The following is a 27,500-nucleotide window of genomic DNA, read 5'->3' as shown; positions in this document are numbered from 1 at the left end:
TGTGGTGAGTGAACTAGAAGACTCTCATTCACTGCTATTGCTCAGAGCTCATGAGACGCTGCTGCCACTCATCTGCGATCTTCTTCTTTCGGCTGCTCCCTTTAGGGGTCGCCACAGCGGATCATCTGCCTCCATCTTGCCCTATCCACTGCCTCCTCTACTTTCACACCAACCATCTCCATGTCCACCTTCACTACATGCATAAACCTTCTCTGAGGTCTACCTCTTCTCCTTCTACCCGGCAGCTCCATCTCCAACATTCTTTGCCCAGTATATCCACTATTCCTCCTCAACACATGTCCAAACCATCTCAACCTGGCCTCTCTGGCTTTATCTCCAAACTGCTCCACCTTCACTGTCCCTCTGATCTGCTCATTTCTAATCTTGTCCAGCCTCGTCACTCTCAACGAAAATCTCAGCATCTTCATCTCCGCCACCTCCAGCTCAGCCTCCTGTCTTTTAGACAGAGCCACAGTCTCCAAACCAAACATCATAGCAGGACGCACTACTGTCTTGTAGACCTTCCCTTTCACTCTTGCTGCTATCCTTCTGTCACACATCAGCCCTGACATCCGTCTCCACCCACTCCATCCTGCCTGCACCCTCTTCCTCACCTCTTTTTTACACTGTCCATTGCTCTGGATGGTTGACCCAAGATATTTGAAGTCATCCACCTTTACGACCTCTACTCCTTGCATCTTCACCTTCCCACCTGCCTCCCTCTCATTCACACACATGTAAGCCGTCCTGCCCGTTTACTTTAGTGATTTTATAACTTGGGTTTTGGTCTCGTTGTAGAGAGTCAGGTGTCGCTGTGTCAGTTAAACATCTTCGAACGTGTGCAACACAACGCGAAAGCCCCGTTTCACAATGACTGAGAACTGGCGTACAGACTGCAGGTCACACGGCAGCGATGCGTTATTCGCATTTATAAGCAGCGCAGTTGGTTTCCGGGCAAGTTGGCTTAAATCTGCAACGAGAGACTGTCAAACACTAAGACATTGCAAAGATGAAGTCGCGTCCCTTTAAAAGTGCTGCATTTAAATAGTCAGAATTTAAGGTGGAACGGGAAAATTCAAACAAGAAGCTGGAGAATGAGACGCGACTTCAGACCCTTAAAACAGCCGAACGTTGAGAGACGTTTTACAAGAAACTGATCTACTTTAGAGGACGTGCTTTTCTGCTGGAGATGGGAGGAAAGCGGCTATAGCTGAGCTAAAGCTTAAAGCAGAGAGAAGTAGCCTACACCAGGACATTCGCCCCAAAGAGACAGACGGGGCATGAATGTTGTGGCTGCTGAGGTTCTGAGGTTGCTCCTAACGTTTGGGTTGCGACTCCTGACCTAACCTGGCTTTAATGCAGAGCCGGTCGGATTTCTCGCTCATCCAGTTGTGTTTATGTTATCGCCACCACAGGCTGTCCGGGCGCTGCGCTTATCCACTTCCAAGTTTGTGTTCCTTTCCTTTACGTTCCGTCAACATTACGTTATAAATTAAATATTTAGAAATTCGATTTGTGACATTTGTGAATCGATTCAGAATCGTTCACGTCCGCGTCGGGATTTTTCCCCGCACCCATAGTGTGTACAGCACTGATTGTTTGAAACAATTAGACTTTAAAATGAACATCAGAAATTTAAATATGAAATTAATCGGCCTTTATTATATTTTTAGCCTCTTGAACCTGGTTTTCAGACTCAATCAAGCACAGTATGAGACGGACATTCACACATAGGGAATAAGATAAAATAAATTCAAAATAAAGTAAAACAACAACCTGCATTCCTACTCACACACACACACACACACACACACACAGACCCCCACACACACAGACCCCCACACACACAGAGCCCCACACACACAGTCATACAGTCAGTTTTGGGGCAAAGTTTAAGTGAAAGTAGCAGTTAGTGAGTTTCCTCTGCGATACTCAGAGCAGGGACATTTGCTAGATTATCTTATTGTACTGTATGAATCATCGAGAACAATGCGGTTGTAATTATTCTTTTTTTGCTTCCTTTCTTGTTCTGAATGGGAAATATGGAAGTGAGGTCATGCCGAAAACCCATTTAAAAGGGACTTTTTTATGCTTGTGGTATATTTCCTAGCGCAGATATAAAGGCACCAGTGTTTTATAGCAATATTATCAGAGTAAACCATTGTTCTGTCGTTCTGTCTGTTATTGCATAATTGCTTTGTAATAATCTGATTGGCTGCACCGCGAACACACTTTCCTTTGCATGTAGTTGACAAAAGCTCAGTCATGTTGCTCCATGACTGTGTTTTGCACCGCTGCTGATCCCACATTCCCTCACGCACAGCTGCCATCTGTCTCCATAGAAATAAACGAGAGGCTAAATTAAAATCGCTTTGCTGTAGTGTAAATGCAGCGTTATGAAAGCTGACCTGGCGCTATGACCCCTTTAGATGGCAGTAGTGAGTAGTGTTTGTTTTGAGCTTTAGCTGTGTCTGTTGTCCGTTGCTGTAAGTATTAACAGCTAGGAAGCAAGATAGCCAAGTTTGTCTACTTTAGGCTTGTACTGTACTTATGATATACAGTAAATGAAAGACATCTAAATTGTTAATTGAATTTTTTTATTGGGTAGTTGATTGTCAGATAAAGTTTCATGATTGTGACAGGCCGCCTACAAGTGCTACAAAGAAAATAAGATATTAAATTTACATTTAATGCTGAGCAAAACGTAAATGAAAATAAAATTCATTCACACACACACACACACACACACACACACACACACACACACACACACACACACACGCGCGCACACACACACACACATCTTCTAAGCTGCTTCTCCTCTGGGTCGCAGGGGGTGCTGTCATTGGACGAATGGCAGGATACACCCTGGACAGGTCGCCAGTCCATCGCAGGCCAGACAGACAGACACACACATTCACACACGGTTCGATTTAGCATGTCCAGTTGGCCTGACTGCATGTCTTTGGACTGTGGGAGGAACCAGAGGAAACCCACACGGACACAGGGAGAACATCCAAACTCCACACAGAAAGCAACCTGGTCGCCCGGCCGGGGACTCGAACCCAGGCCCTCCTCGCTGTGAGGTGACGGCGCTACCCACCACGCCTCCTTGCCATTTAAACCCTATGTTTAATTGAAAATAGCGCGAAGAAAACAAATCAAATGTTGACACTGAAAAATTTTACTGTCTTCTGAAAAACGTTCTGTTTACCGCTGTGGTCAGCACCTCTTCTTCTAACAGCACTCTGTACGCGTTTGGGAACCGAGGACACCGACTGCTGCAATTTTAAAAGTGAAATGTTTTCCCATCTTGCTTATCGTAGGATTTCAGCTGCTCGCCAGTTCGGCGTCTCCTTTGTCATATTTTTTCATCTTATAACCAGATGTTTTCAGTGGTGGACAGGTCTGGACCGCAGGCAGGTCAGTTTAGGACCCGGACTGTTGCAGAATGTGGTCATAGGCCCAAAGATCACAGCCAGCAAATACTGTTTTTGGCCTCGTCCCTTACATACAGAGATTTCTCCAGAGTCTTTTAATGATATTCTGTACCGTAGACGATGAAAAGCAGAAGTTCTTTGCTGTTTTATGTTGAGAGAAATTATTCTTGAGCCGTTTGATCATCTCTGTCCCTCCGTCTTTACTTCTGAAAGACTCGAGATGCTTTTTTTAATACCCAGTCAGGTTACTGACCTGTTGTCCATCAACCAACAGGTGTTTTTTTTTTTTGTTTTTTTTAAGTATTACACAACTTGTTGGCATCCCATTCAAAATGGGCATATATTTTTCCAAACCATCAGATTTCCCCCTTTCAACGTTTGATACGTCGTCTTTTTCAGTGAAATATAGGCTTAAATGATTTGCACATCGTTGTATTTTGTTTTTATTTCCATTTTTCACAGCATCCTAACTTTTTTAGAAATAGGGGTTGTATTTGAGTTGGAATTAGTTGTATTAATAACAGCAACAATGTGCTTTTGTTTGTTATTACTGTGATTACTGTGGCACTTTCTGTGCCCTTTTTGCTGTTCTGAGTGCACTTTGCACCCCCTGACCACGAGTTGGTCCAGTGCACTCTGAGAATGCGAGTCCAGGGATTGATAAACAGCCCCGTCCTCAAGATAACAATACACTTATTATGCATTCCTCCTCCTTTTGACATCAGCGCTGTGACCAGCGTGCTGCTTTGTGGGACTGTGCTTGCAGATTCAGTCGGCTCTTTCTTCGGCTCAGAGAGGAGACGGCGGGATTTTTGTGGGATGACTGGGATACGCTGGGTTCATGGGTTTTCTGTGGGTGTGTGTTTGGGTCAGTGGCAGGCATGCTGCGGTCTGGAAGCGCATCTCTGAAGATCGAAATGTTCAGGCTGTGACCTCTTCAGAATGCTTCGTCTAAACCACTTATTCTGGCCCTGTAAGCGCCACTGACTGTCCGCAGTCGTGCCTGAAGATTTATGTGGCAGCCTGCGGAAACCTTCACATGTTGAGTTTTTAGCTTTTTTGCACTTTTTAAGTTTCTCTTAGAAATATCTTTACAAATTGGATTCAGGATCTCGATCAGAAACCAAGTTGTAATCTTTTAGAAGCCTAAATGATACGTAATACCTGCGACCTTCTGTCGCCTCGCTCATTATAGAGTTGCAAACTGGCCTCGGGAGCTTTATGACGTTGGTGTTCATGGCTGAGAAAGTGCACATAAGCCTAAGATCACTTTGCGCAATGCCAAGCGTCGGCTGGAGTGGTGTAAATAAAGCATAAGCCGTGGGTTCGTATTCGCGTTGGCATGGGTGAAGCTATTTAGGTTTATGGAATCCTTTACGCTGTTATTACTTGAGGCCGTTTTAATGTTTGGTGTTGAAGCGTCTCTTTGCCTTGTCTTCATCTAAAACAGTAAAGAGATATGTGGTAGAATTAGTTACACACCAGAAACTACGGAAAATCACATAAGGAAAACTTTAATTTTGTCAGATTAGTTATTTATTTATTTATTTTTTGGCACCTCATTCGTCGTCGTCGTCTTCCTTCTTATTCTTCCTTCTCCTCCTTCTCCTCCTCATCCTCATCCTTGTCTCCGTCTTCTTCTTCAAGTTGCTTCCAACTCCTAGTGACCATATAGATGCTGTTCTTCAAGAAAGTCCTGTTTTCTGTTCGGGTCTTCAGGCTTCCGAACGGCTGGTTCTTGATTCCTCGCCGCCGTCTTGTTGCTGGTGGTCCTCTTATTCTTTTTTCCTTCAACTCTTTCAAGCATAATAGTCTTTTCCAGTGAGCTGGATCTTCTTCGAATGCGTCCAAAATAAGAGCTTTCAGTAAGGCGTGAGGTTTGATTTGGTCGAGGATCTCGTCTGTTTGCGTTCTTCGCTTTTTAACGAACTCTTAAACTTCTTCACCAACTTCACCAAATCGTTTCGTTTGAAGATCTTGTCAAGCTTGTTCTGCTGAGTGCAAATCCTGTGCTGTATTTCTTGAGTACTGGGGCTGATTTCCATTTTAAGGAGCTAGAAATTCAGATAACTGTTAACATCTGCAAACAAAGTTTAATAGAGTCCAAAATAAACAGGCATCATTTTCTCTTGGACTGTCGAACAGCAGAAACTCAGCTTTGAACAGCTTTAAAGTTTAATTGAGTTTTGTGGCAGCAGAATTTTCAGCGTTTTTAGCTGTTTTGTTGTTTTCTGGTAATAAACTCGTTTTTTCCTCTTGGTCTAACGTGGCTGCTGTAACACCTTGCATGTTATATGTTTTTGTTAATTTAGTCATTGTGGTGTTTCATGTTCAAGGTTATCTGTTAATTATTACTGCTATAAAAGTGAACAAATGGCAGCCAAATTAAGAGCCTCTGTTAAAGCGACAGTTCAGTTCTCATAAATGAGTGATTGGCCTTATGGAGCTGTTAATTATAATACAAAACATGTTCATTTGAGGCTATTCTGATACGTAATTGGTGAGTTTTTTATGTGAATAAAGCTGATGAATGATATCAGTCATGCCCTGGTCTTTTCCAGCTGATGGCACACCCTGTCCAGGTTATTCCGGACTGCTGAACAGTGAGTACCTGGCTCAGGTGTAGTGGGAGCCAAAACAATGTGGATCAGCAGGTTCAGGACGTCAGCTTTAAGCCACCCGCTGTTGCTGCGCTGCCTGTGTCTGTGCCCTATGCGTGGCCCCCAGCTGCACATTTAATCATATTCGTCCCACGGAGCCGTTTAGATGCTGGAAAAAAAGAGGGAAACACATGGTGGGGAAACCCCTGCGGTTCGCTGTAATATGAAAGAATTTTTAAAAACTAACATGTGACCGTCTTCTGCTGAGCTAAGGTACCAGGAGTGGCCGAACGAATTAAATGCATTGATCGCAAGTCGCAAGGGAGCTCTAATTGGAAGGATGAGCCTGTCGGATGAAGCGCTTTAACACGTTTACCGAACTGCAAGTAGGACAGAAACGACATCAGCCTTGGCCCGAAGGAGCGATGTGTTAGTGCTTGCACAGTAACGGGTTTTAAACGAAGAGCGAGCTTGATTTTTGCAGCTCAGACTCTTTCTTCAGGGTGCGCAATAAGGAACGTTCTTGTCTAGGGATAAGCTGGGAATACCGATAAATCTCAGCATTGCAGTATTTTTCGTTTCAGGTGAGGTTTAAGCTTGTGGTTATAAAGCTAATGAACCCATTCTTAGTCTATGCTGCACTCTCAGAAATAAAGGCACAAAACCATCACTGGGGCGGTGCCTCTCGTCACTGGGGTGGCTCCCTCAAGGGTACATCTCAGTACCTTTAGTCAGAACATAACTGAACCATAAACCACTGAAATGATATTGTTTAAGCTGTAGTGACTCCACACACCCCGTCTCGCCTCGAGGCTTTTATTTGACTGTTCTGATTTAAACCATTTGGTTATGAAAAGGTACAAAAATTTTACTTTTTTTACCTGGGAAACGATAATTGAAGGTAGACAACTGGACCTTAAAACCACTGCTGTACCTTTTGGAGAACATTTACAGTGTTTGTACCTTGATGGACAAAAAAATGTACTTTTTATTTCCAACCGTGGAGAAGAAAGTCTGACCAACCTGACAGTGTTTTAATTGGACTGTTTTGTTGTTTTCTTCCCCAAAGTAACCATGTTAACCTGACAGAAACCAGAGGCTGTATTACAAAAACTTCCAATCTGTTTGTCTTAAGATCCGACAGGTCAAGATAAGATTTTTCACGCGTTCGTATTACAGAAATCTTAATAGATCATAGATAGATAATTGTACATAATAGATCATCTTAATTTAGGAATCTTAGTGTCTTAACTTATCTTAAGTTAGGAAAACTTAACTTTTTCAAAACAAACAATCAAAATAATCGAATTAGTCAGCCAGACAGCTAACATTAGTTGCCGTTGTGTGTGTAAAAAAATAAAAGAAAAAACCTAAAGAGAGAAACTTGAAGCTAAGAATATTGTTTCAGCGCTTGTTTAACAGAGTTGCTGTTCTCCACTATCAGTTTCAGTTTCAGTTTCCTAAACGCTTTAGCCGAGGGCACTAACGTTATTCCTGCTAATGAACAGACACACGTTCAACTCCGTCTCCTCAATATTCACCACCGCCACTGTAGTATTTCATATGATGTGTACACAGGAACGTACCAAGACGGGATGGTGGAGATCGTGTCTGTCATTATATCAGTTATGTGCTACCTGGCACTGCACAAGACGATAGAAACAGACCGTTAAACAGAACTTAAGATGCCTCTGGGTTTGTCTTAAAGTTGGGACAGAATTTAGGAGATTTTGTCTGGTCTGTTTGTTTCTGTAACACTGTTTTCTCATCTGGAGTTAATGATAAGATTATGAACTTCAGTACTACTAAAACTTCTAAAAGCTTCTGTACTTAAATCCCTCCGAACTATTTGAAAGTTGTCATGGTGACTGAACAGGTCAGTTAAGAATTCAAAGTTAAGGGGTTTCTGTAATGAGGCCCCAGATACCTAGAAAGAAAACCTGTACAAAACGTGAGAAAATTATATTTAAGAAGCTTTTTATGTGGGAAGTATTTGCTTCGATAAAATACTTTAGAATAAATACTATTAATGCGATAAGTAGTGTTTTTTGAGTACACCAGTGTGTTTGCTTAACCATTTCCAAACCTCTGCTTGAGGAAGCCTAGTATCCTTTCCAGTTTTCACCCAATACCTGGTATGATAAATACCTAGTGAACTGTACTGCAAGTGCTGATTGTTGCCTAATAATACGGTTAAGAATCAGACCTACGGTTTTAGAAGTGTAATCAGGGACAGGGGCTACAAATAGTTCTGTGTAGAAGAGTCCTGTACACATTAGATCTGTTGCATGTCTGTAGCGCAGTGGTTGTGTTGCTCCCGTCAGATAAACAACTAATTAAATGAACAAAAAAATAAAACGTAATAAGCTGAATTTTGTACACTGAGTCTGTGGACTGTGGAAGCAGTGCTGCCGCGCAGTGCAGTGGTTGGAGAGAACTGGGTTAAGGCCTGTGCTTCTCTCCGCATCTCCAACAGCCACAGCCAAGTCTTCCGCAAGCCCGGAGCAGGGAGGTTATGTAATAATCCTATTCGTCTGATGACTAAACTGATTATTCCAGCGCCCAGCAGATAAGGCGGCTTGCGAGTGCTCGCCGCACCTTCATTTGACTCGCCCGTGTAACGTTCTTTCCTCCGTTCTCACAGAGATGGGACGCTCTATGATCTCGTCATCAGGCTGTAGCCACTGTGTACGTGGGCACAAACGTGGTCTCGGCGTATGTCGTTTATCCTTAGATATGTTGCACCTTTCCTGGTTTAGGCTGTGGGATTAATTCAGCTGTCTTTGCAGCTGGTGGGTTGCACAGGTGGCGCAGAAACTGCGGCCGTCAGGTGACGTACTAAAGCGAAACGGTGCGTTAATGATCGAGTCGTCTATCGTTATTTTACAGCTGGGGCAGTTTGGTGCAGGGTTTTTTTTTGAGCACTAAAATATTACGAAGGGTTCATAATGAGACTGAATGACATGGACAAAATACTACATTGTGGTTGCACTGCTGCATATCGAGATCACAATATGCTCTGGAGTACATTAAGAAGACCTGGCCTGCTTTATTTTGACTGAAATGATCTCTTAATTCATCAAACCACCCAGTGAAGCTCATCTGGAACATCAAAGTAGGGCTTATCTGCATTTTGCTAGATCAGTTTTGCATATGTGGGATGGAGGTTAGGGAACCGGCCCTGTGACCGGAAGGTCGCTGGTTCGATCCCCAGTGCCGACAGTACATGACCTGAGGTGTCCTTGAGCAAGACGCCTAACCCCCAACTGCTCCCGGGCACTGTGGGATAGGGCTGCCCACCGCGCCGGGCAAGTGTGCTCACTGCCCCCTAGTGTGTGTGTTCACTAGTGTGTATGAGGTGTTCCACTTCACGGATGGGTGAAATTTCCTCGTAGTGGGACCAATAAGGGTCACTTAAACAATAACAAACTCCTTGTTAGAGTCGTTTAATCCGGATCCCTGGTCTTTTGTTGACGTGGTTCTGGACATTGCAAAAGCAGCTGTGAACAAGTCCCAACCCCAAATCATCTCCCATCATGCATTTTTTTGCATGTTGTGCTTCCCATAGAACCTCGCAACCGGATTTGGCTCTTTATTTTGTGCCAGACTCCCTTTAAGAGGAGGCGGCGAGCAGAAGGATCTGGAGGGATTGGTGACGGAGACTGGAAGGACCGTGGCTGACTCACTGCAGCGCTCTGTCAGGTCCAGCCCTGGAGGAATAGGTTCTCTTCTCCAACAAAAGCCAGTATTAGCGCTTGGCCCAGTTTAGAACGCTGTATGTGTCCACGTGAGCGCTCACCTCTGGCCTTTTATATCTCAGAGCACATCTGGGTCCGAGGTGTGTTCAGATTGAGCTAACAGCATCTGAGCGAACAGCGTCTTCCTTCAACTGCAGCGAGTCGGCCACTTACAGTTGTATAAAAAGGTTTTTATCTTGGTGCGCAAAGAAGACGGCCTAGAAAAATCGCAGAGCGAGACGTTTCTGCCAGAAAGAGTGGGTAGAAATTCCTAAAACAAGAACGGAAAGACAAAAAGAATTGGTAAAAAGAAGGTGTTGCAGTACCCACTTTGTAGGGTGTGCACACTTTTTCACAGTCCATCTTTTTTGTTTATTTTTTTTAGCTAGTTTGTTTTAGAGCTTGTTACTTTTCCCAATCAAAAAAACAACAAAGTGTGTCATTTGGCCAGGAGTGCCTAAACTTTCACATACAACTGTACATCATAGTGCTTTAACAGACACACTGAATCCCATAATCTGATGAACACACTAAGATTACGGTGTCTTTCCATAGCATAAACACATTCCTAAGGGCTGTGATAACTAAACGGATCGAATGTGGTGACTATCATCAATCGTTAGATGGGATTGTTGAGTGTATATATGTTTATATATGTTTATATAAGGGTGGTCAATTGATTTAGATAATTAATTGCGGTTATTTTGTGTAGTCGTGTAGTTTATTAGGCTCTTTTATTTGCATAAAATGCACCCTGAGGAAAGATCCTTCTTTTTTTCGTAGTTTTTCCAGCAGTGCATTTCGTGGTCACTGTATGAGCAAACAAAAAAAGGCTTAATGGAGAATATATTTACTCCTTTCAGTAATTCAGTGATATTATGCACATAATTTGAAGACATGGTTCATAATCTAATCTAATGAATTTCAACAGAGTAAAAACAGTTTCCGGTTTTCATGGCCCGACGTCTAGAGAGAACATCGTGTTCCCGCCAGTAAGACACACACATGCACACATGCATAAATATATTATATAATATATAGTGTGTGTGTGTGTGTGTGTGTGTGTGTGTGTGTGTGTGTGTGCATATAGTTAGGTTAGGGATCCAGCCTCGTGACCGGAAGGTCGCCGGTTTGATCCCCAGAGCCGACAGCACATGACTGAGGTGTCCTTGAGCAAGACACCTAACCCCCAACTGCTCCCCGGGCGCTGCGGATTGGGCTGCCCACCGCTGCGGGCAAGTGTGCTCACTGCCCCCTAGTGTGTGTGTGTGTGTGCTCACTAGTGTGTGTGTGATGTTTCGCTTCATGCATGGGTTAAATGTGGAGGTGGAATTTCCCCATTGTGGGACTAATAAGGGTCAATCAATCAATCAATCAATCAATCAATAACAATCGCTGTCTTGTTTGCTCCTCGTAGGTTATCCATAGGTCTCCCATAAGCCCTGTCCAGTGTGGTTTACTGAAGGTGCCAAAGCCATTTAAAAGCTTGATTTGTAGCTACACAGTAGAATTGTAGGTTCTAGTGTAGCAGCACGTTGCAAAAATGAGAACATTTATGATGCTTTTTCACAAAAAGAGCGTTTCTCTTTCACATGGTTACAACGTAGGTGCACCGCGCCGTTTTCGGGGCCTTTCACCATTTTGGCAGGCAACCTCAGCTTCATTGAGCAGCGCAGTGGAAGTTTATGACATAACAAATGCATAACAGATCACAGGCAGTAAATACTCGCTTCATACCTCAGTTTTTAAGTGCGCTAACCAGTTTATTTGACTGTATTGCCTTCATTGTATTTGTTTTGTAGCTGGTCTGATAATTAAACGCTGAAAGCTGAGCGGCAGGGATTTCTCTTTCTATCAGTAGCACTTCTCAGTGAGCTCACACCGCCAATCGGTGACGGCCTGAAAGTATGATTGAGTTGTATGTGTTTGTCTGGCCATTCGGAGTAGAACAGAAAGTTGATGTCATCATTTTTAATACTCCCGTCATGTTTATATTCCACGGTATACCTTACTATAGTTCTATCGCCCGGCCATAGAACACACTGTGGCTGTATGGTTGAGGAGGTGATTTGTTATTTACACTTGAGCCGTGACTTTTGTGATTTTTAATGAGGGGTTACAGTTATTTTTAGTAATCCAAGAACGGCAGGTAAAAATGCATATTGTGTAGGTAGAAAAGTCGTTTAATTGAGCAGAGAAACGATCGGCGCCCGTGTTTGCTTCACTTCCAGTCAAAAATGTGTTGGAATAATATATTTTAATCATAATTTATTGAGTGCAATACCCAGCAACTTTCACACATTGCGTTTTATGTCCATATGAATGTCTTTCTTCATTAAATTTCACAAATTTGTTGGTAAAAATGTCAAATTAAGGCATCTTTGAGTGTCTGACGAGGCCGTGAAGGCAGCTACTTCTCCATCTGCTGAAGCTTCTTGATGCATACACTATGCAAATGAACGTAGTGAAGCCTGCGGTGGCACCTGGAGAAACACTGGCCCGTGTGCGTTCTGAGCGATCTGACTGCTCGCCGCCCTTCTTTGTCAGACCCGACGCACTTCAGGCGGTAGGCTTAGGGGGTCTGAAGCTTCGGCTTGGCCCCGAGCCGTGTTGTGTCATACGTTCTGGAGGCTTCGAGGCTGGCTTTCTTCCTCGGGCTCAGCTTATTCTCGCAGGCTGCGCTGCGCTTCCTCACAGCCCAGAGGGCCCATGTGACAGATGCTGCTCTTGGTGAATATGACTCTGCGCAACGGCCAGCGTGAGTCGACAAGTCCTTGCCTCTCTGTGTGTGTGATGGGTGAGCCACCTCCCCCTGCCGCTCGGGCCTGGCAGCTGGTACCAGCTGGGCTCATTAACACAGTTCCGAGGCACGTGCTGTCTGTTCTCTTAGACCTGTCTGCAGAGAGAGATTTCGCTAGACCACTTTTACAGTCAGCCTGAATGGGAAATCATCATAATGCATTATCCTCCCGTCCCGTGACCTATTTCTGAGTAAAACATGGAATCAGACAGGGTTTCTCAGCGTTTTCTCTCGATGATTGGGGGGGGTGGAGGGGGTCGGAGATGAAAGCTATGGGTTAGTAGTGATTGTAATAGCACCAAAATGAGAATTAGTAATTGAAGCTGAAATTCAGGAGACACTGGGCCAAAAATTGAAGAAGCAAAAGAAGTTGCTTGCTTGGTTTATTAAAGTATGTGCCTGCAAATTATCCGGCATCCTTAACAGCAGGGACCAGTTGGTCATTCAAAGCAACGGATTCCATAATGACAAGTGTATTCAATCCCGGTTTTCGAGATTGCATTAGCATTTAAATTGATGAGGAAAAATGAATACCCACAGTAATCTTGATTGAATTATTAAGCCTGTATTGTTGAGAATTTGTGTCCAGTCATTTTGAACCCCACTACATTAATGTGTTTATTAATTAAGCGCTTGATTATTGATGATTATTGATTTTGATTCTTCATTAAGTATTTTATCATTTTACCCGATAATTATCAGAAGTGTAAACTGTCCTCTGCAGGATGGGGCCTGCTGTTTTTCCCTCGTCGCTGTCGTCAAGTTCATCGTGATACTTTGTCATTTGGATTGTGTCGGAGGTGTTGGGTGTGGTCAGCTGGATGGCTGGCTGACTCATTACTTCGTGGTGATGTATGTGCAAGTGTTTTAGCACAGAACGTTCCTGTGCAGCCTGGAGAGGAACGTCCTGCTCCGTCCCACTTCTGTTCTGTCTGATGCTGATAATTGACCTTAGTCCAGCTTGAGACCATCTGCATCTCTGTGTTTATGACTAGGGGTGATCCACCAGTCATGGTGTTTATGGTTCCAATTTGGTGGAGGATTTATTTGTTTATTTTTTTGGCTGATATACAGTTGATTATAATATAATGAAACCTGAAGTTCATCCTGTTTGGGGCACATTGTTGTCTATTAGCCACAGCTGCTACATCATTAACATCAAAAATGCAGACAAACCCAAAATGAAAATAATACATGCCAGTTGCGTGTTTAGAGCATACATAGGGGCAGTCGTGGGCTGGAGGTGTGACCAGAAGGTTGCCGTTTCGATCCCCAGTACTGCCAGTCCACAACTGAGGTGTCTTTGAGCAAGACACCTAACCCCCAACTGCTCCCCGGGCGCTGTGGATAGGGCAGCCCACCGTGCCGGGCAAGTGTGCTCACTGCTCCCTAGTGTGTGTGTATTCACTAGTGTGTATGTGGTGTTTCACTTCACGGATGGGTGGAATTTCCCCGCTTGTGGGATTAAAAAAGTATCACTTAACACTTAAATATCGGCTGATACTGGTCATGCAATGTTCTGCTAATGCATCTGTGCTTATGACCAGTTAAAGTAACGAGTTAATGAGGGGCATAAAATACAGCAAGTTGAGATGTTGGTCACATCTATGAGACCATCTGTGATAGATGATGAAAACGAGTGCGCGCATCCAAGAAATCACGGTCGTAGATATAAGCACCTTCCAACTCGGTGCTCGTTGGTTTAACAGGCTTACTAAAATAGTTTGTTTTACTTATTTATTCATTTAAAAAGTGTACAATAACGGAAGAGTACATTCCGCATCGTGCATTAAATCACCCTAGTCTTGGATGTGGTTCTCTGCAGTGCTGGGTTTGCCAGGTTCTTAAGAAGGTCAAGCGTACTAGCCAGTAACTTGCTGTGCAGCCTGTTTGCTGCACTGTAGTTATTATTTACATAAGAATCATGTGTTTGTCAGATACAGCTGTGTGGTTTCATTTTCTGTGTTCACTTCTTTTTCCAACACGATGCAACGTCTACCCGAAAAGTCCAACAAAAAACATCGACAGGGCTGCGTTTCTCAGACGGCCGCTGAGAACAGTCGGTGATTTTATCTTCTTAGAAAAGGATGAAGAGAAAGACCGACATGACCAGTCTGAATGGAAGGATAGTCACTGAGTAGAACCTGTGAAGTAGGAATTCATCCCAGGACCCTAAGTAAATTTAATCCCATGCAAATAGAGCTTTAGATTTTGTTGAACAGTCACCTCGCTTGTAATCCTACTGAAGTTTTGTAAAGCCTTTTAAAAGACAAAATCCTTGCTCTTCTGTTGTGTTTAATAACCACAGCCAGCTTTTTAGAAAATAATCTTTGTGGGTTAGTGTCACATGCAGTGCGGATGACCTCATTGACCTTTGCCTCTCCCTTTTGTGTGTGTGTGTGTGTGTGTGTGTGTGTGTGTGTGTGTGTGTGCGCGTGTGCGCCCGCGCATGCATGTTGCAGTGATCCCGGCATCTCAAAGCACCCACGTGTTGGCAGCATCACACATTATGTAACCAGACAAAAGCCTGCCCAGCCAGTGCAGAAATCTCTGCGTGTTTTTATTTGGGTGAGTGCTGCTTTTGAACAGCTTCATGGCCCAGGTGGCTCTGGCAAAGCCCAGCAGAGCCCACTCACGTTCACTTCCAGCCCACCAAAACCCTCACAGTATAAAACCCAGGTTCACTCATTCACACGGGGCTGTTGTCTACCGATGTCTACTATTCAAAGCAACAGCTCACAGCCCGGTTCCCATTTCTGCCTTTATATCTGTGCCTGGCCTCTCGGCCGTTTTTGAGAACACACTGTTTTAACACGCTAATCTGCCTCGTTAACGTCTCTTAAGTGCAGCAATCAGCCTCGGCGAATAAAACCAGGGAGTGAGAGAGACGTGTACTAATGTAGTCAAAACACACCTGCAGAGCTTCATGGCAGCTGTTTCTGCTTAGAGGTGCGGCTGACCTGGACTAATTGTTATTACACAGTTATTACACAGTTATTTCACAGGGGACTGTTGTCTCATCATATTTGACCTTTTACAGGTACTTTTCAGATTGATCAGATTTTCCTTAACTGTAACCAGGGTGCCAGTTACAGGGGTTTCTGGGGGTTCTGGCTCACCTAAACATCAAAAATTTCTAGTGGGCGCATGAAAATAACCCTAGGACGTTATGTTGTTTTGTAAGGGTGAAATAGATGCTTTAATACATATTCAGAGAAAAGTCAAGGTTTAGCTGCTTCACCCACAAAACAGCAAGCTTCTGTCTTTGACAGCGCTGGTCTCCCTCAGGGTGGTGCTGTAGTATAGACCGGATGGTCCTCAATAGTCTGGCAACTGTAACTATACCCAGGACACCTCTGAAAAACTTTACAATATGCCATATTTGTAAATCTGAAAACTCGTCCAAATTCCCAAGAGTTGGGTGAAAAGTGTGAAAATTTCTCGAATCGGAGACAAAAGTGGAGATGTAAAGATGTGAGATCTCAGAAAATGTGTGGAAGAAAAATCGGCTTTTCTGTACATTCAGAACCGAAAAATCTCAATTTTAGAACACCTGCATTGCTTAAATGTGGCATTTCCTTTCCCTGTTCTGAAGGATATTACAGAAGGAGTGAGTGTGTAGTATATTTTTCATAGATATGCTCATCTTTGGTGTCTTGCCTTGAAGGGACACTTTGGCCAAAATGAAAAATGTGACCATTGCTGCATCTGTAAACAAGCCTTCTCTCATCCTGCAGTCTCGCATTTGTCTCCAGAGTGAGATTTTCTGGTGTTTTTCCAGGTTTGAGAAACTTTTGAAGAGCTATGACTGCTTTGTTGTGGAGTTTTTGGGGTGGGATGTTGGAAATGTTTTATTTGTTCATTTTGGTTAGGCTGTGGAATGCAGAAGAAAGGCAGATGGCCAATATCACTGCCAGGAAGCTGAATATTTTGCTAATTTCAGTCTTCATTACATCATTACAGCAGTGATAATAAATTACTCGAATGACCAAAATCACTCCTCAGATGAGACGGACGCCAAAATAGAAGTTAAAGTTATGAAGGTAGCTGGCTGTCTGCGTTCCTTACCTCAGGTTGGCTTGGTTTCTCTGACCGACAGGGTAAAGACTTTTCTTTGTGTAAAGTGAATTTCGAATTTTCTTTCTTTTCTTCCAGCTTGATTGTATTTATTAGCCTACAGATCCGTGGCTAGACTAGCAGTCACTGGCTGTGTTTTACATACAAAGATTTTTGCCAATCCATTTGAATACCGTAACGTTTACAGATTCAGACTGACGTGTTTATGCTCACTCTGTTCAACAAATTGATGGGAAATCTTCGTCCACTACGTGAACACGAACATCACGTGACGTCCAGTCAGTGAGATGAGCAGCAGTGAGCAGTGATTGTATTTCGAATTGCTTTAAAATGAGGTCAGACTCAGAAAAACGTCCTTCACATGTGCTTATTAAAGAAGGCAGAAGACGTCGTGTTCTGAGACACATAAGCTGGACTTGGAATGAGAGATTCTGATTCAGATTGGTGGTGGTGTTCTGATAAACCCAGAGCTTGTGGAGCTTTTACCTGTGCTTTTTAATTCTTGTGGTTTCTTTTTAAACATTTTTCCTTGACTGGGCCAGCGCCCACGCTTAGTCATCAACCTTGTTCCACCCAGCCGACTGGCTATTGAGTTTGCACCAGCCAGCTGCCCTGCCCTAACCTGTTTTTTGATGTATTCTCTTTCGGGTCAGTTTGTTAATGCACAAGTATTCATTTGTTTGTGAAGTCAAGTCAGTGAAGCCATGATAAGATCAATGCTCAGTGCAAATTTTGTGATTTTTGATAAATTGCCTCAAATATATAAGTATAGTGATTATTTTAGAGTACTGCTCGGTCGTCTTCATCTGGCTATTTTGAGTCGCAAGAAACCCTCTAAAATCTCCAAGATCGTAACTTTACGGGCGAAGGGAAAACAAACTTTATTTTTAATGTAAGTCAGTGGAACCAAATTTTGTTCAGAGTAATGTTGGGTCGTTTCTGTTGGTCCATTCATCATGAAATTTCCACACAATATAAAGGGCAACAGGCATTTCATGTCAAAAACTGACACTGACAGAAATGGAGCTACAAGGTTTTCTTCCGACAACAGCGGTCCAGTACATATGGGACATGCAAGTATCTATATGAGATACTGTGCTTTCAGACTATTTATATGTATAATTATGTGTACTGTGCCACTGCCTGCTGCAACACCTCACAGCATAATAGATCCACCCTCATGCTTTACAGTTGGAGTTTTGTTCTTTGCATCAAATCCTTTTTCTTTTCTCCAAACATACCTTTTGGTGTTGTTGCCGAAGAGTTCAATTTCTGTTTAATCAGACCCCGTAAGTTGAGAGAAAGTATGATTTTGTTTTTTTATTTCTAGTATGTTAAATTCAGCAAGTAATAAATGCTAAATGTCCCTTAAAGTTTGTATCAATATGCCATATTCATGTTTGCTCTGTGCAGAGGTGGCATTAACTTCTTTTTACTTATAGCAGCAAAATTTGTAATTTGACAGTGTTCAAACTTGGGCATACGTCCATGACCACAGGTGTATAAAGCCGAGCCCCTAGGCCTGCAGACTGCTTCTACAGACATTAGTGAAAGAATGGGTCGCTCTCAGGAGCTCAGTGAATTCCAGCGGGGTACCGTGATCGGACAACACCTGTGCAGCAAGTCCAGTCGTGAAATTTCCTCACTACTAAATATTCCACAGTCCACTGTCAGTGGGATTATAACAAAGTGGATTGGCAGCGACTCGGCCACGAAATGGTCGGCCACGTAAAATGACAGAGCGGTCAGCGGATACTGAGGGGCGTAGAGCGCAGAGGTCACCAACTTTCTTCAGAGTCGATCGCTACAGACCTCCAAACTTCATGCGGCCTTCAGATCAGCTCAAGAACAGCGTAGAGAGCTTCATGGAATGGGTTTCCATGGCCGAGCAGCTGCGTCCAAGCCTTACATCACCAAGCGCAATGCAAAGCGTGGAATGTAGTGGTGTAAAGCGCCGCCACTGGACTCTAGAGCAGTGGAGACGTGTTCTCTGGAGTGACCAATCACGCTTCTCCGTCTGGGAATCCGATGGACGAGTCTGGGTTTGGTGGTTGCCAGGAGACGGTACTTGTCTGAATGCATTGTGCCGAGTGTAAAGTTTGGTGGAGGGGGGATCATGGTGTGGGGTTGTTTTTCAGGAGTTGGGCTCGGCCCCTTAGTTCCAGTGAAAAGAACTCTTAAAGCTTCAGCACCAAGAGATTTTGGACAATTTCATGCTCCAAACTTTGTGGGAACAGTTTGGGGACGGCCCCTTCCTGTTCCTACATGACTGCACACCAGTGCACAAAGCAGGTCCATAAAGACACGGATGAGCCAGTTTGGTGTGGAAGAACTTGACTGGCCTGCACAGATTCCTGACCTCAACCCGATAGAACACCTTTGGGATGAATTAGAGCGGAGACTGTGAGCCAGACCTTCTCATCCAACATCAGTGTCTGACCTCCCACATGCGCTTCTGGAAGAACGGTCAAAAATTCCCATAAACACTCCTAACCCTTGTGGAAAGCCTTCCCAGAAGAGTTAAAGCTGTTATAGCTGCAAAGGGTGGGCCGACATCACATTAAACCCTATGGATTAAGAATGGGATGTCACTCAATTTCAATAATAGTGTATGTCAAACTGAAAAACGGAGGTACAAGGCTTTGTTCGGACAGTAGCGATATGTGACGTATCATAACATAGATGGGGCATGTTAAATACATATAGGTACTTATTGATAATACAACTGGTGTATGTTATTTCATACAGGTGCCTTATTAGAATTATTACATATAGGTACTGTAATTCAAATGAGACCAGAGTATGATCTCACTTCCTGACTCCATAACAAAAACAAACCTGTGTGTGTGTGTGTGTGTGTGTGTGTGTGTGTGTGTGTGTGTGTGTGTGTGTGTGTTTGAGATGCCGCTGACTTGGCAGAGGTTGCCGTTTTCTTAGAGTCTCGCTCTGTTCTCTCTACTGGAGCAGTAGCCAGAGACTGAAGCAGCAGCCGAAAACGTTTCCGTGCTGAAAAGGCCCTTTATGGAACTTTTCGTCTCTTCGTGACACGGCTAGCTGCATGCCTTTTGTCTAAAAAGAAAGAGAGGGAGTGAAAGTGGGAGAGAGAGTGACAGTGATGAAAGAGGGAGAGGAGGAGTGAAGTTATGAGTCACGAGGCGTCGTTCCTAAACAGTAATAGAGGCAGAGCTATTGGAAAAGGCAGTTAGAGTGTCTGCCGGGCCCATGTGCCTTGCCATCGACAAAGACCAATGAGCTTCAGCGGAATTTTATTAGCTTCGCTGGTGCTGGAGTGATCTCACTTCCAGTATGGTCATCCCTTCAGTTTGCCTTGCTCTCCTGATTGGAATTTTAATGGCTTATCACCACGCTTATCACCTCTGGCCTGCATACTGGTGCCTTTGTCTTCATCTTTATTGATGCTTCTCCGTTGCCTTGTAGCTTTTTCGTTTTTACCCGTCTCCTCGCTGATCGGCCTGCTCTGCTGAACCTTTCATCTTTAGTTGCCATAGCTGTGTTACTGGTGACAGCCTGGTAATGCTGTGTGTGTATTCAGGCTGGGTGGGCTCTTTTATGGATATTAGCATTGTTCCAGTTGCCTGTCCAGGGCCTTCATGTGCTGACTCCTCAAACGGCCTTCTCTTTGAGGTCAGCCTTTTAGGTGATGGGGTGGGTTACTTAATGAGGCTAAAAGGTTTTGTTCTGGCAGCAGCCACATTTTGTGTGTGTGTGTGTGTGTGTGTGTGTGTGTGTGTGTGTGTGTGTGTGTGTGTGTGTGTGTGTGTGTGTGAGAGTGAAGATGCAAACTCCACACAGAGAGGACCCCGGTCACCCGGCAGGGCAATTGAACCTAGGCCCTCCTTGCTGTGAGGCGACAGTGCTACCCACCGTGCCGCCCTATACACACACACACACACACACACACACACACACACACACACACACACACACACACACACACACACACACACACACACACACACACACACACACACACACACACACACACACACACACACACGGGACATTGGAACATATAAGTATCCATATGTGATATTTTTATGTGTACTGTGCCACTGGCTGCCACACAACCTCACAGCATAATAGATCCACCCTCATGCTTTACAGTTGGCACGGTGTTCCTTACATCAAATCCTTTTTTAACCTTATATTATGCTGTTGTGGCCAAAGAAATCACTTAATCAAAAAACTTAAGATTTAGTTAGATTTTGCTTTATTTTTTTCCCAGTATGATAAAAACAGCAGTGATGCTGCATTGAGTGTCCTTCATGAAGTTTCTTAGAATGAATTATTCTGGTGGGCAGTATGGATAGTATGGATATCGTTACTTCGACAAACTCAGTCACAGTACGCTTAATGTGATTATCGCCAGTGCTTCAAAAACACTGCAACAACTGCATATTTCATTATAAAGAGGGCGTAATTCACGGGTTATGTATAGTTTTTCAGGATAAGAGCATTAACGTTGTTTTTGTGCTGTCTTGTCTTGCTTTATTTGTTACTGATAGTGGGCATCTCACCATATGTTACTGCCACGATACGTCGCCCGTGATGTTTCGATTCTGTGATGTTCGTTATGTTCAAGACAATCCTTCACGATACATCATAACGTCTGTGTAACTGAAGTAAAATGCTCCTAAATAGGCAAATAGCAGGAATGATGTATTTATTAGTGTCAGTTTCACAGAATTTGACAACTGATATGAAACAATGAACAACAAAACACACAGCTGAGCTTCGTGCCTCAGACACACACACACACTGACTGGGGAGTTTAGAGCGTTTACAGTGTATGCATGTTTCAGTGAATTAGTGCCTTTGTATCGATAATGTATCATAAAAGAAAACTATAAGATATATTATATATTTTGTATATGCAAATATACATATTTATACTGTATACTTTACGTGACACAAAGTCGAGTGTTTGGTGTTGGAATGAAAGCCCAAATCGGACGTTACGGTGTGTCTAAACTTTAGCTGAGCCACTGTCATGCTTAGTTTTTCTGAGGTTTTTCCTGCCTCTCGTTTTTCCCTCTTTCTGTCAGCACCACCTATCGAAGGGCTCCCACACCTCCGATTAGTGACCCCTCTTAAATATAAATGAGTGGAATCTGTTTGATTGGCCATTCGGATGTGGAATAGAAGTTTCACACATAATTTTGAAATACCAGCATAATTTTTAAATGCTGCAATGTACTTTATTACTGTGATACTGCCCAACTCTGGTAGACAAGCGGTCCTGTGGTCAGAAACCGACCACCAGTAGAGGATGGAAGAATATAGTGTCTGAAACTATATACATGCCGGTCAGCCAGTGTGAGTAAAATAGACATGAGCACATACAGTATTTGAGTTTGTGTGTGTTATTGTGCAGTGGAAATGGTTTTATTTTTCCTTTGTTGAGATCCATACGAAGTCATTTAAAAACCAATTAATTTTAGTTAAAATTAGACAGTAACTCTGTTAGACCTGCTTAATTGTTAGTGTCATATATATATATATATATTGTATTCATTGTATTTTTAATTGGAATTTGTGCCGCTGTTGTTCATGTTTCCTCTTTTGTAATTCGTCATGCTTTAAACTAACTAAATAAGGACTTATGTCTTCCTGGAAATGTCATGATGTCATGTTTTTGCTCTGTTGCCCACACATATTGATTTATAATAATGTTCACTGACATGCACAAATTTCAGGCCAGAATAAAATAAAATTCTTAGGCCATTTTTAAATGTTAAAAAAAAAAAAACACATCAATCCAAAAAACTCAAAGCTGCCGCTGCTGTCGGCTCCAGTCTCGTCTGTGTTTATTTGCAGTTTGACATTTAATGATTCATTGAGTCATTTCCTGAAGAATCATACTTGGATCTAATTATGAAGTCAGATTTACAGCGTCATTGGTGATCTGTGGCTTCCTCTCTGTGTTGGTCCTGCTCCTTTTTTTGCCTGATTTTTGCTGTGGTCAGTCTGTAGGCTAATGTTTTTAAGTTTTGTTGATTTTTTTCTTATGAATTTCAGCAGGAAGTGGTGGTGGCTCATATTGCATAGTGGACCTGAGTGTTCGACTTGTCGTGTTCAGTGCAGAAGACTTCCGATTCCTTTTAGGGCCTGAATGATGCATCATTAAATCAGCCGATATCAGTTACGCTGATTTGAACCGTTTCTGTGAAAAATCCTTACAATAAGGCACTGTTAACAAGTGATTTAAAGCTGATCCACTTGTACCAGCACAACACACACTAACACCACCACCAGTGTAACTGCAGTGCTGAGAATGATCCACCACCCAAATAGTGCCTGCTCTGTGAGGGTCCATGGGGGTCCTGACCACTGAAGAACAGGGTAACGGAGTATCAGAGAAGCAGATGGACTACAGTCTGTAACTGTAGAACTACAAAGTGCACTCCCATTTCTTTTTTCCCCACTTGTTTTTCGAGTGTTTGAAACCTTCTGGGAGTGCAGGCTTGCAAAGACAGTGAATTGAAGATACTAGCTTGGATGGAAACATGCATACGACAAAAAACAACTTAGTGAATGTTTTTGAAACGGCGTTGTCACAGTTACGAGTATTATTATTGTGAATTTGTTCCATGTTCTTCACAACACAGACTGTATTATTGAGCTAAGCTGCAGAGCCACAACAGCGATCATGGGGGAGACATGTGACTAAAAGAGTCAATGGAGCTCCAGTCATGCACACACATATGGCATGCTGTGCCAAGGCCTGAGAACAGGGTCAGTGAGGGCTGTCTGTTTTTCTGTCTCATTTTATTTGGCTAACTCTCTCTCTCTCTCTCTCTCTCTCTCTCTCTCTCTCTCTCTCTCTCTCTCTCTCTCTCTCTCTCTCTCTCTCTCTCTCTCTCTCTCTCTCTCTCTCTCTCTCTCTCTCTCTCTCTCTCTAGGCGTGGTGGTACCGGTGCTGGTGGTTTGAGGGAGACTTGCTCTCCTGTGTTTTTCGCTGCCCTGATGCCCCCCTGCAGCATTGTTGCTTCATGATCACATGACCGTGGATATGGACGCAGTCCTATCCGACTTTGTCCGCTCTACAGGAGCCGAACCTGGACTAGCCAGAGACCTGCTGGAGGGTGAGAGCTTCCACACTTCCATACTTCACAAATAGTGGGCGCTATGGCCAAAACTGTACATCACGGTATAATTAAGATTTCTAATGTTTTTTGTCTAAATCAGAGTACATGCCTAAATAAACGTGTTTTTGTCGATTAACTATGCCACATTATTTTGGAAAGTTCCTTTTTTTAATAAGCAACATATTTAACTGAAATAGATCTAAAGTAGTTTTATTGGGTGAAAATAGTAAAAATGGATATGAATAATATATAGACAGATTTGAATATTGGCTTTCGAGATAAAGGTGAGGGCACAGCAGCTTCTCCGAGCTCAGCAAAAGGATGCTGTATCGTTAGTTTCATACGTGCATCTCCTCCCGTTTACCTTCTACGAGTGTCACCACTGGAATTTGGTCAGTTTTACGAGACGTTCATGTTATGAGTATTCGCTGAACATTTTCAGAGACTCTTGGCTTGTATTGAGGACCAGATTCGAGACCAAAGCTTCGCCTCAAGGATCACTCACTCCTTTGACAACTAACCGGACTAACGTACGTCAGACTGCGGTCACCACACAGGAGGCATATGGAAACATCTGTGGTCAAGAGCGATAACTATTTTAATGGCTTTGGCTCGTCACTGGGAAAATGCGAGTCTGAATTTTGGTGATGCCATATCCAAAATGTCAGGAATTATCAGCTGTACTGTTGCTACTGTTGATACATTTGTGAGGCATCAATAACGAAGAATATTACCAACCAATTGATTTATCATTGTCTTTTAATTAAGGTTCAGCAGAGCAAACCTAATAGGTTGCATGGTAGATTGCAATCACTATATGTAGAAATCGTATGGTTGCAACATTTGTCCATATAGTAATCTGACTGTTGACCACCCACAGGCTGGCTAAAGTGACCACCTATGGACCACTGTTTTCATGTATCCTTGGCCTGTGTCTGGTTAATCATTAATAGTTAATTGCAATAACAGCTCTGGCAAAAGCTCATTTACTGCAGATTTACAAGCAATATTATAAAAAACTAAATGTTGCTTTTTTGTTGATTTATTTTGTGCAAACCATAGCAAGACACCAGTGTTCCCACATGTGGAATGGAGCTTGTTGGGTGATGTGGGACCCTTTATTAATACTACATTTGTTGGACCTGATATTGATAACTTCTGGAAACCTGGCTGTTGAGCTGCACTGGTTGAACGCGTTCAGCTGGAATAAATGAATCCTGTGTAGTGGATTGAAAATCATGTGCTGTATCATTTATTTGGTGACCATGTGAAGAAACTGGACTGATTTTGTTTTCGGTTTTGAAAACGCAGCATGCTGTTTACAGTACTGACTAAAACGTAGAGTTAAATCCGTATGTAGAGACGTCACTGCGCCATCCCACCGAACGGTTCTGTGGCTCTGAGCACGAGTAGCTAACAGTGTTCCTCATTGAACAACAGTTTCCTCATTGAACAGTGTCTATGTGGACATGCTGGAACTGGAAGGTCATGCAAAGAAGTCTCAGGTTAACAGTCAACCACAGTTATTTTCCACGTTGTTATCCGAGTAGGAGAGCACTGATAGCGCCGCAGGCCGAAACCGTCATCAGAGCAGTGCTACCACAAAAACAGACTCGTCTGAAACAAAGTGGTTAAACTTCTTCTCGAATAAGTTTTAAAGATAAAGTTTGTGAACTTCACAGACTTGGTTTCAATCGAGTGATTACAGAAAATGGATAATTATCTCGCAGTGATCACAGAACTGAAGAAAGGAATGTAAAGTCTTTCTTTAATTATTAAATTGGTGCTGTATATAAAGCACCGCATAAATTTTATGAACATTAGGCTGTTCATATTAAAGTTTTGAATAATTTTTCTCTTGTTTTGTGGTGTTATTTATGTCTGCAGTCTTCAATCACGACATTACTCAATGACCTGACACTATTTTTCGGGGCTTTGATCCAGAAAGCGATGGGCGTCCTGTGTGCGGTGTATCTGTAGTGAAAACGACGGCTGACTCCCTCGGAGTTCTTACCAGTCTGCCAGATCAGCTACATGCACATGTTCATAAGCTAGAAGGCAGTCGTTTAAGTCCTCCAAGCCGAATGTACGCAGTGAGGTAAAGCCAGGACAAACCCGATGCATGTTGCTTAGCAACGCTCCTTTCAGATAAGGATATGAGTTTAAAAATATATTGTCCTGCAGCATTTACCGGCAGCGCTCGCACCACAGAGCACTATTTGATCAGGTGGCCGCAACGGAATGTCTCTCTGCCATGCGCCGGCCGGCCGTATTGACATTCAGTTAATATTCAAATACCCCCCCCCCCCCCCCCCCCCCCCCGTCTCTCACACAGCTAATAACATTATTAATAACATGGTCTTTTTTTCCACCTCAGGCAAGAACTGGGACCTGACGGCTGCACTGAGCGATTTTGAGCAGCTGAGGCAGGTGCATGCTGGGAGCCTGTCCTACACATTTTCAGAGGAGAGGGAGCAGGCCGTGGCCGAGAGGGACATGGCCAGGGTGGGCCGGCCTCTCCTGCACCGGCAGGACGAAGTGGTGCAAGGTACAGCCGCACCGCTCTCTGCTGCTTGGCAGTAAAAAATAACCTAATGTTGAGACTTTTATCGACAGGATGTGCTTCACACTCTCCCCCTCTTCTGGTCTAGAAATATGAAAAGATGTGTGATGAGGCGTGTAGACCTTTTACAGACGCGCCTATCAGCCTTCTAATTTGTGCAATATAATGTAATTACAGCGCTTATATTTAATAAATGTGTTCATTTTTGCATGTTTAGTTGGGTACATTTTTATAAGGATGCAACAATTTCAATACAAAACAAAAACTAAAGTGATTATAGTTTGAAACAGTCTATTAAAATATTAATTAAGCACCAGAGGAGCATTTTATTATAAATAACATCATGGCTGTGTTTTGGTTGTAGGCATGAGTACTGTGGATCATCACAGCCGTGACGTTATTCGCGATAGTGTCCTCCCTCTCGTGCTGGAGTGCTTTTATACAACAGTTCTGAAATTTACATTTACAGCATTTAGCAGACGCTCTTATCCAGAGCGACTTGCGAGAAGTGCTTTGTCTATCTAGAGAAAGTGTCTTTGCTGGTTACCAATGGGTTAGAAGAAGACAGTCCTGAGCTCAGATACTGCTAGAAACAAAGTCACTGTGGATACCCAGAGGAAAGGGAACAGAGCTGAACACAGAACTCTGTGGCGTTCAGTGCAGTACAGTACAACAAACTACAATGCAATAATATATAAGTGCAGCTTATAATTCAGTGCTCGTTTAAGTGCTGTGTATAGAGACGGTCTTCAGTCTGCGTTTGAAGGCCGTGAGAGGCTCTGCTGTACGGACAGCCAGGGGGAGTTCATTCCCCCACCTGGGCTCCAGTACAGAGAACAGTCTCGATGCTTGTCTTCCACGCGCCTTGAAGGATGGCGGGTCAAGCCGAGCCGTACTCGAAGCTTGAAGGGCTCGTGGTCCAATTCGAGATTTCATCATTGCCATCAAGTCGGTAGGGCTGGTCCATTTTTGGCAGCATTAGGGTTTTAAATCTGATGCGCGCAGCTACAGGAAGCCAGTGAAGGGAGCACAGCAGTGGGGTGACGTGGCTGAACCTGGGGAGACTGAAGACGAGCCGCGATAACCCAAAACATGTAAAGCAAACAAGCCTGAGTATTAAATCAGTTGTGCTTTAATATCAGCAGTTCATTACGGATGGTGTGGTACTGGACAA

General features: G+C 43.4%; 2 protein-coding genes across 2 annotated transcripts in view; both read left to right on the top strand.

The window, feature by feature from the left end:
- Positions 1 to 27,500, top strand: part of mtmr11 (myotubularin related protein 11) — a 129,431-nt gene that overhangs the window by 9,282 nt on the left and 92,649 nt on the right. The window lies entirely within an intron of this gene.
- Positions 1 to 27,500, top strand: part of otud7b (OTU deubiquitinase 7B) — a 65,852-nt gene that overhangs the window by 17,376 nt on the left and 20,976 nt on the right. The window contains exons 2-3 of the mRNA XM_017708742.2: positions 23,578 to 23,760; positions 26,141 to 26,311. Of these exons, the coding sequence (XP_017564231.1) occupies positions 23,676 to 23,760; positions 26,141 to 26,311 (256 nt within the window). The 5' untranslated portion in view covers positions 23,578 to 23,675. The remainder of the gene's footprint in view (positions 1 to 23,577; positions 23,761 to 26,140; positions 26,312 to 27,500) is intronic.

The sequence above is a fragment of the Pygocentrus nattereri genome, chromosome 24, assembly GCF_015220715.1.
Source record: "Pygocentrus nattereri isolate fPygNat1 chromosome 24, fPygNat1.pri, whole genome shotgun sequence".
Taxonomy (NCBI): Eukaryota; Metazoa; Chordata; class Actinopteri; order Characiformes; family Serrasalmidae; genus Pygocentrus; species Pygocentrus nattereri.
Note: the sequence above shows the minus strand (reverse complement) of the source record. Positions and strands in the feature narration are given on the sequence as shown.